General features: G+C 50.2%; 1 protein-coding gene across 1 annotated transcript; it reads left to right on the top strand.

Annotated features, from left to right (window-relative positions):
• The first annotated feature begins 1,457 nt into the window (after positions 1-1,457).
• Positions 1,458-7,242, top strand: Pdx1 (pancreatic and duodenal homeobox 1). Its single transcript, XM_031342392.1, has 2 exons — positions 1,458-2,144; positions 5,757-7,242. Exons 1-2 carry the CDS (start codon positions 1,739-1,741, stop codon positions 6,200-6,202), a joined length of 852 nt encoding a protein of 283 aa, XP_031198252.1. The 5' UTR covers positions 1,458-1,738; the 3' UTR covers positions 6,203-7,242.
• Positions 7,243-9,288: the final 2,046 nt, after the last annotated feature.

Below are 9,288 nucleotides of genomic sequence, written 5' to 3' on the forward strand. Positions count from 1 at the left end.
GATTAGGTGCTCGGGTGCCCTGAGCCTTTCACTCCCAGGCCCCTCGATGGCCACAGGTGGCCCTTTTCCCTGAAGAAATCAGAGACACTCTCCCCTCTGCCCTGAGTTCCCTCGGTGATCCCAGGAAGGAAAGAATTTTCAGAGTACAAAACTCCCCCCCCCCATTTTTTTGCGTCTAATAATTGATGTTCAGAATAGCTCATCCCATCTGAATGCATTTAAAAGACACTTTGCACTAGGAAAAAATTATTAAAACGTTGCAAAGGTCTAGATCTGAGTGTATAGTTTGGTTGAGTGGGAGTCCGGCTATACTGATTTATCGCCTCTTGGTTGCCTCTTGCCTTCATTTACAGAGGCTCTCTGCAAAGGCGCAAAGAGGTCCAAATTCTCCAAAATCTTCCAGTGTCCTTGGAAGACCAGATCAGAGGCAGACCAAGCAACTTATGAGTCAGCAGCCTGGGTAGTATCAACTCCAGACAAGGATAGAATGGGAGTTAGTCCATCCTTGCCTTAAAGGCAGCGTCCCCTCACCCCCAGTATCCAGAGTATCTGACAGAAGGAAACCAGGCACAGGCATCCTCAATATGTGGTGTTTTAATCTCATTTTCTAAGCACCCCACTCTTCTCCTTGCTCAGCTGCCTGCCCTGTTTCAACAACATGCAAAATGGGTTTTCTCTGCAGATAGATTCCACTAAAGACTCCAGGACAGTCAGAGATCTGAAAACCCCTGTGTCAGCCCCTTGCCCAGCTTCTCAACCACAAAGACAACACTTTTCGGTGCTTTCGGCACATTTGTGAGTGTGTTCTGAGTCAAATAGGTTCCATTCCCTAAAATTAAATTTAATAACACTAGCCTTCCACTTAAAAAAAAAAATAAGCCACTGTGATTTTTTTTTCCCCCAGAGAAAGCTAGAAGTATAGGGAACACAGATACAGATAAAAATAAAACGAAATAAGGGGATAGCTTGAACAATAAAACAAAAAAACGACAGCTTTGGGCTTACAGCGCTGGGTTCTGCAAGCATTTCTCAAAAACTGAATTCTTCAACAGTCGCACCGCTAACGTTTTGCAAATCATACCATTGAGCTGATATTTACAAATATTATAAAAATACAAGAAAATTAAAAGTTAGGCGTAGTGCCGTACACCTGCAACCCCAGATCTGGGGAGGAGGAGGATGAAGACTTGCGTAGGAGTGTGAAGCCAGCCTGGACTACATCTTGAGTTGCAGGCCAGTCAGGGCTACAAAAATTAGACCCTCACCCCTCCCTGCCCCTTGTCTTTATAAAACAAAAACAAACAAAAAAACACAGGGGGTGTGAAGAGAAGACGAAAACTTTTTTTAAAAAAGCTCGTTGGGAGCGGTTTGTAAAAGAGCAAAGATTTTGATACTTTTTGCGCGCCCGGTTTTGGAGAGCTCCGCAGCAGCAGACAGGGACCAGCTGACTGAGAGAGAAAATTGAAACAAGTAGAGGTGTTCGCGGGCACCTGAGCCTCCTTCTTAAGGCAGTCCGCCAGGCCAATGGTGGCTCCAGGCTGAACCACGTGGGATGCCCCAGAGCCTATGGCACTGTGGCCGGCTTGTCCCTCGCCAGCCCCTGGTTCCCCGGGAGAGCAGTGGAGAACTGTCAAAGGGATCTGGGGTGGCGTAGAGAGTCCGCGAGCCGCCCAGCGCCTAAGGCCTGGCTTGTAGCTCCCTACCCGGGGCTGCTGGCCCCCAAGTGCCGGCTGCCACCATGAACAGTGAAGAGCAGTACTATGCGGCCACACAGCTCTACAAGGACCCGTGCGCATTCCAGAGGGGCCCGGTGCCAGAGTTCAGCGCTAACCCCCCTGCATGCCTGTACATGGGCCGCCAGCCCCCACCTCCGCCGCCGCCCCAGTTTGCAGGCTCGCTGGGATCACTGGAGCAGGGAAGTCCCCCGGACATCTCCCCATACGAAGTGCCCCCGCTCGCCGACGACCCGGCTGGCGCTCACCTCCACCACCACCTCCCAGCTCAGCTGGGGCTCGCCCATCCGCCTCCCGGACCTTTCCCGAATGGAACCGAGCCTGGCAGCCTGGAAGAGCCCAGCCGCGTTCAACTCCCTTTCCCGTGGATGAAATCCACCAAAGCTCACGCATGGAAAGGCCAGTGGGCAGGTAAGCCTGGCTCTTTTTCCCTTTCTCTTTCTCTAGTCTGGACTTTGTTGCCACTGTCTTCAAGCGTCCTGTCCCCCCACCCCCGACCCCCCAGGCCTTTTCCCCCAAGTTCCTCTGCAACCCGCAGGGATAACGCAGACTTAGAACAAACTCTAAGGAAGCCCATAAGCCCGCTCATCTTGCCAGCTTCTTCTCCACTCAGCACAACTCCCTTTCTCTTGTCCTGAGCCTTTCTTACCCTGGGAGTCGGCTCCCACGCTGAAGCAAAAAGAGGCCTAGCCAGGCTCAGAACTTCCGAACTCTCTGGATCTTTCTGCAGCGAGGAATCTGGACTCCTGGGCACCAAGGGCCCCAAGCAAGTTATACAAGACGTCTCTGACCTAGGCTGGAGTCCCTTGGAAACCCTAGGCCCCTTCACTTCCTGGCCCTGTCCTAGTGGCCTTATTAAAGAAGGGGGAAGGAGGGGGGCTCCTAGGGGCACTGAGTAGGATAAAAGCAGGAAGGGAAAGGAAAATTGCGGCCATCTAGGCCTGCGAAGGGTAAGGTGCCTGAGGCCCTAGAGCAGGATAAGGGGTGGGAGGTGAACAGGGAGAGGCTGTACCTATGTGAGGTGCTCACCGGAAGGCTGAAAGGCAGGTGGCTCACTCTCTCGGAGTCTGGCAGCTGGCAGAGGCCTCTGAGGTGCCAATTCTTTTTGGACCAACCAAAAGTGTTTGAAGGGTCCTCTCTCAAGCTGTGTACCAGGAAGTATGCAGAAGGGACTTCCTTCCTGCTGTCCCCACTCAAAGAAGCAAGACCCCCTGGGTGTCCTTCCCTCCAGGAGAGGCGAAGCAGAGCAAGCCCCAGGTCCCTTCCCCGCCCGATGCTGGCAGCCAATTCGTGTGGGGGGCCTGTGCCCGCCGCTACACAATGTTATCTCTTCCGGTCTGCAGCCACTTCTGGTCACACCTGGACTGCAAATAGCTGCTTTTTCTTTTGCCTTCCGACTGACTGGGATCCAAGCGTTAAGAAGCTAGAGTTGCCATCCCCTGAGAATTCTCAACGTCGTCCTCAGGTCCTAAGGCGCGCCCGGTCTGACACTACCCCAGGAGCAGCCAAGCAAAGCTCCGAGGGGGTATGGGGGTAGTCAGGTTCCACCAAAGACCCAGGGGTGGGGGAAAGGGGGAGAGGCTCCTCTAGCTAACTCATTTTCTCAGCAAGGCAAAAATCGTGACTTAAAACGGCCCAAACTCTTGCTGGTGAGATCCCCCACCTCTGACCAATTCCAAGCAGATGGAACAGGCAGACCGCTGCAGAGGCCTCTCAAGGCCAATACCAAAGGGCGTTGAGATCGGGCTATTGGACGGCCCGAAGTCAGACCCTCCACCTAAAGGGGCTCTTGGCCTGTGGTTTCTTGCCAAGGATTTCCATGGAACAGAGTCCTGGAGATTCTTTCCGGCTATCCGCTCCTGCTCTAGGCTAGAAGAGAAAGAAGTCAGGGAGTAAAATCTGAGGAGAAGCAGAAAGCTTTTCCTGTGTTTGGGGAATACTTTAGAGACACCTTCTGACTGGGAGGTCCCGGCACCAGAAGCTTTTGCGGGTCCTTTTTGACCGTCCCCAAGCAGGACTCAATTGGCAGACTACCTCTCTCTCCTCCCGGTGGAAGCCTGGAGTCCCAGCCGGCTCCACTTCAGAAGAACTGCAAGGTTTAGCGAACCCCCCTGTGTGCGTGTGGGTTCACAACCCCAGGAAAGTGCGTAATGGCCAAAGGGCTTATCGTAGGACTACGAATGCTAATGGCAATAATCGCTTGTAAATAATTGGACTTAAAGAACTTCATAATTCCTATTGGCGAGTTCTGCTGAATCCCAGAAAAGGGTCAGATGGGGGAGACTCTGAACATCTCACCAGCAGATTCCAATTTTAACTTCCACGCCTGGCTTCCACTAGCACAGGTCGCTATAGTCTTTCACTAGTACTTGGCAAAGTAGGCAGCTGAGGGCGGGAGTCTGAAGAATCTGCCAGTTAGTTACATTGTTGGCGTTTTAAAATGTTTCTTTAAGGTTACGTATTTTTCTTTTCCTACACCAGGAAAGGCCTGTGTGGTTTGGGGTCACGGGTTTGTGTTCCTGGGGACAAAAAAACTGCTTTCCAAAGAGTGGTCTGAGGGCCTCACTTCAGCTTCTGGTGCCTCCCCATGACCTGGAGGAAGACTAGGGGAGCAGATTCCATCCTGGAAATTAATCTCTAGCCCTCAACACACTCATTCACCTTTCAGCTCTTTGAAAAATGTCTCTCACCTCTGTCCTGAATCAAGTCGACTTCAGCCCCTTGCACTGGGCTTTGCTGAAGAGTCCTCAAACCAACATCCACAGTCCAATAGCAGATACTGGAAGGACCCAGACCTGGGAAACACTGGTTTGCTTCACTGATTTCCTGGTGACTTGGGTCTGTTGCTTGCTTTAGATGCGGGTTTGGAGCAGGTTCCGGCAAGCCCTTCTCAGAGTAGCTCTCCATTGCGGATAGATCTGGCCTCAGCAACATTTGTGGTCTTTTCCTGCTAAGCATGACATTTCCCAAAACAGTATTTCTTCTTCTCAGAGGCAGAGGGCTAACTGAAATCACAGTACCAATTAACACTCAGTTGGGGTAATTATAACGATATTAAAAATAATATACAAGCCTAGGGAGATGACAGTTTGAAACAAAACAAACAAATGAACCAAAACCAAAACAAAACCAAAATGTTCCCTTTCAAACCTTAGGACCTTAATTCAATCCATGGAACCTAAGATAACAGGAGAGGACCAAATCCCTAAAGTTGGTCTCCACCTCCGCTGCCTCTCTCACGTGCATATTCTACATACAAATAATAATAAATATTTAAAGCAATAAAAAGTATATATGTTAAAAGATATAACAAAATGTGCCCATAACTTAATGAGCACCATAGCCTTTCAAACTGTAATCTTCATCTATTAGTGAGCTATTAAATTCATTAAAAATTATTTTTGAGACTCATTATGTTGCTGTTGCTGGCCTGGAACCAGCTAGCAGACCAAGCTCGCCTCCAGCTGCCTCCCCCTGCCTCTGCCTCCCGAGTACAAGGACTGAAGACCTTACCATGAGTAAATTAAGTTAACATGTTGAGTTTAGCATTGTTTTAATGAAATAGTGAATAAAGAGGAAAATTAGCATTATATGTAGTAAAAGCTTAGCCTAGAAGTGTTTCTTAATCCCTGTGAGAACGAGCTATTAACCAGACTGAACTGGGTCAACGTCAGAACGTTTGTTTAAAACATATCCTTAGTATGGTGGAGTCAATCAATTTTTCTCTTATGTGATTTTAGCCATTTTAACATCAGTTAAATGAACTAATTTTGAAACCACTGGTTGCCAGATTCAAGGTGAGAACCGGCACAGCTATGGCCTGAGAGAAAAGGCTGGGTTGCCTAGGGAAGACCCTGGTGGAACCACACCCACAGTGGGTCTCTGGAGCAATGGGCTGCGGTTGGATTAAACAGTTGCGATCAGTAGGAGGGATATTCTTGTCCTGGGAATAAAATATTTGAGCTTCATGGGGTCCCGGTGGGGGCGGGGGGGCACCTCATTGACCGACTGTGTCGCCCACAGGCGGTGCATATGTAGCGGAACCGGAGGAGAACAAGAGGACCCGTACTGCCTACACTCGGGCGCAGCTGCTGGAGCTGGAGAAGGAATTCTTATTTAACAAATACATCTCCCGGCCTCGCCGGGTAGAGCTGGCAGTGATGCTGAACTTGACTGAGAGACACATCAAAATCTGGTTCCAAAACCGGCGCATGAAGTGGAAGAAAGAGGAAGACAAGAAACGTAGTATCGGGACCCCGAGTGGGGGCGGTGGGGGCGAAGAGCCCGAGCAGGATTGTGCGGTGACCTCCGGCGAAGAGCTGCTGGCAGTGCCACCGCCGCCACCTCCCGGAGGTGCAGTGCCCCCAGGCGTCCCGGCTGTAGCCCGGGAGGGCCGATTGCCTTCCGGCCTTAGCGCTTCTCCGCAGCCCTCCAATATCCCGTCACTGCGACCCCAGGAACCTCGGTGAGGACAGCAGGCTGAGGGTGAGCGGGTCTGGGACCCGGAGTGTGGACGTGGGTGCGGGCAGCTGGATAAGGGAGGGGATCATGAGGCTTAACCTAGGCGCCACACAAGGAGAACATTCTTGAGGGCACAAGAGCCAGTTGGGTTTAGCCGGAGAGATGCTGGCAGACCTCTGGAAAAACAGACCCACTCAAGCTTCTGAAAACTTTGAGGCTGCTTCCGGCGCCATGTGAACGGCCAGGTCTGCCTCTAGGACTCTTTCCTGGAATCAATTTAGAGAACCCGGGCTCCAAACTGAGGACAATAAAAAGGGTACAAACTTGAGCGTTCCCATAATGTCCAGCAGGCGAGCTGGACTGGATGCCCTTTGTCTGCCCAGAAACAGAACGGCTGAGCAATCTCAAGTTAAGAATAAGGAAAGGGAACGGTTTGAGGTTTCAAAGCAAGTGCTTCTTCCGATCCTCCCTCCTCTTCTCCCTCCCTCACCTCCTTTTCTTACTTCCCCCTTTTTAGCCAAATATTTCATTAATGTCCATCCTCCAACATATACCATTTCCTTTGAAAATCAGAAATTCTTCACGCCCGGACCTCCTTGTGCCCTTAATGGGACCTCCAGGGTCCTAACAGACAAAGGTGCATAAAGACATTTGAAGTTTCTGTTTAGAGCGAGAATATCTTCCCGGAAGGAAGCCAGGTGCCCTGGTACACCTTGGAAAACTATTCACAAAGCCCAGATGCGATTTCCACATCATCGTGATTAGAAGATGGGGTGGGGGAGGTGCAAGGGGAAACTGGTTGTTTTCATTTAAAGCTTTAAACTAACCATTCTTTGCCAACAGGTCTACAATTTCGAAGTGAGTCAGTTGCTCCTTTTAAGGTCTGAGCCTTGTCTTTAGGCTGTTTGTGGAAAATGTTTTAATAAACATGAATAGCAAAAGACGGGTTGAAGGCAACCTGATTTTATTTCAAACCTTCCTAAAAGGCAATGTTTCCATTTCATTTTAAAATCTTAACAAGCATTTTTCCGATTAAAAAATTCTTCTTCGATGGCTGTGGTGGTGCACTTCTTTAGTCCCAGCACTTGAAGGCAGAGGCAGACAGATATCTGGGTTTGAGGCCAGCCTGGTGTATACAGAGTGAGTTCCAGGACAGCCAGGGCTATACAGAGAAACAGTCTTGAAAACCCACAGGTATTCCAACGAAAGGATTTTGGTTTGGTTTGGTTTGAGTGAAAGACCCAGGACCGGCAGGGTCAGCAGAGTCAAAGAAACTCTCTTGATCAGAGAGGTGATCCCCCCCCCCCATAGTGTGAATTCATCCTTTCAGGATGTTACACACATCTGGGGTTTGGGGTGAGACAAATCTACATTGGAGATGCCCCCCCCCCAAAATCAAGGTCTGTTCCCACTTTAATATAGTGGCAAAATTTGTGCTATCTTCTAGGGTTGCTGAAGGGTTTAAATTAAAGATATAAACCAGTTTAATTTAATATCTAGAAAAGACTCATCTGTCCATATTATTAGCAAACTATTCTGCTCATGGCCATTTTCCTGAGTAACTAGAGGTTGACCACTAGCCTCTCCCTGTCTCCACCGGTCCCTGAAGGGTCTCTCCTCTGGCAAACCCCTGTACAGTTGAACTGATTTTCAGTTACCCACTGGGCTTAGCTAAGCAATTCCTAGTTGCCCTTGCTACCCGCAGCAACTTCTCTCCTACCCACTCCTCCGCACCCCCACCCCCGGAAATCCTCCCTCCCCCTCCTCCCCCGCGCTTCTTCCTAGAATGTTTGGTTGGGTCGGTGGAGAGGCTGAGACTGGTCCTTTTGTGTCTATGTAATGTTTGGGTTCCAGAGTAAACCAGCCTGTTCTGGAGTCCGGAATCTCGATTTCACTCGCATTGGCAGGGGCTCTGAGATATGCCCAGGAAGAAAGGCAGGGAGGGGCTGGCAGGAGCTGGGAATCTGGTGCACCCGGTAGTTGCAGAGCTGACTGGTGAGAGATCAGCCTGCCTTTCCGCTTGCGCAGGAGGATTGCGGTTTGGGAAAGCTGGAGACTGGGCTTCGCTCAGAATATGTCTCTAAAAACAATTTGGTTACCCTGTCCTTGTATGCCCCACCCCCTTTCCTACACATGGCTTTGACTAACTAATTTAATTTCCAGTAGAAACTTCTCTTCCTGAGAGGGACTGCTGGCCTGCCGCAAGCACAGGGAGGATTTTATTGGGATGCGTTGGGTAGCAGGATGGATAATATATAATGAGAGCAGAGCCTACAGCTACACCGCTGGGCTCCACCTGTGTAACCAAGAACTGTGGAGCCATCCAGAGCTGACTAGCCTGGGGACACACATTGAGGCCCCTGGAAGTGTAGGGGTGGGCTAGAGGCGCCGGGAGATCTAAGCTCAAGCTCTGTTAAAAAACCTAGGTTTCTAGGCGCTGAGGCTGCAAGGACGGGGCTTAAGTCGTGGAGCACGACTGGGGGATTACTGTGCTCCTCCGTTTAGAGTGTTCCATTCACACAAGGAGCAGACCCCATTGCAATGACATTGGAAAGCGTTAAGGGAGGATGTGTGCGGGCTGAGTGTGCCTGCTTGCATCCCCACTCCCCCACTTCGTTCCCCCTCGCCCCCCCCCCGAATTTGCCCCTGGCAGAATCCACATGCCCCACAAGTCCTCTTGAATTCATCAAGTGAGAGGCGTTCCCGCATACAGCTGTAAGGATCAGCCTTGAACTGGCTATGGATAAAGAAGTGGAGACCTCACCACCACACACCCTCACCTGGAAGCCTCTGGAAATGACAAGCAGACTCTTCATCTAGAAAACCTGAGCTAAGGGGGCTCCTGAGAGCCTGATTTCCCATATCCTGGAGGTTCCCAGTATAGAAGGAAGTGGCATAGAGATAAAAATATAACACGTAAGAAACAAAGCCCATGCTTTTCTTTGAATACACCTCTTCCTGTGACTTTGCTCCCAACTGCTCAGAGAGCTCATCTCTAACAGATACATACTACACAGTAACTGGAGCTCAGTTGCATGGTGCTTGTAACACAGTCTGTAAGACAGAAGCCCGGAAAAATTTATACTGCTCTTTT

The sequence above is a fragment of the Mastomys coucha genome, unplaced genomic scaffold, assembly GCF_008632895.1.
Source record: "Mastomys coucha isolate ucsf_1 unplaced genomic scaffold, UCSF_Mcou_1 pScaffold22, whole genome shotgun sequence".
Classification (NCBI taxonomy): Eukaryota; Metazoa; Chordata; class Mammalia; order Rodentia; family Muridae; genus Mastomys; species Mastomys coucha.

Coding starts and splice junctions, on each gene's coding strand:
- Pdx1 (XM_031342392.1), top strand. CDS start 1,739: ATGAACAGTGAAGAGCAGTACTATGCGGCCACACAGCTCTACAAGGAC. Junction 2,145..5,756: donor ATGGAAAGGCCAGTGGGCAG/GTAAGCCTGGCT, acceptor TGTCGCCCACAG/GCGGTGCATATGTAGCGGAA.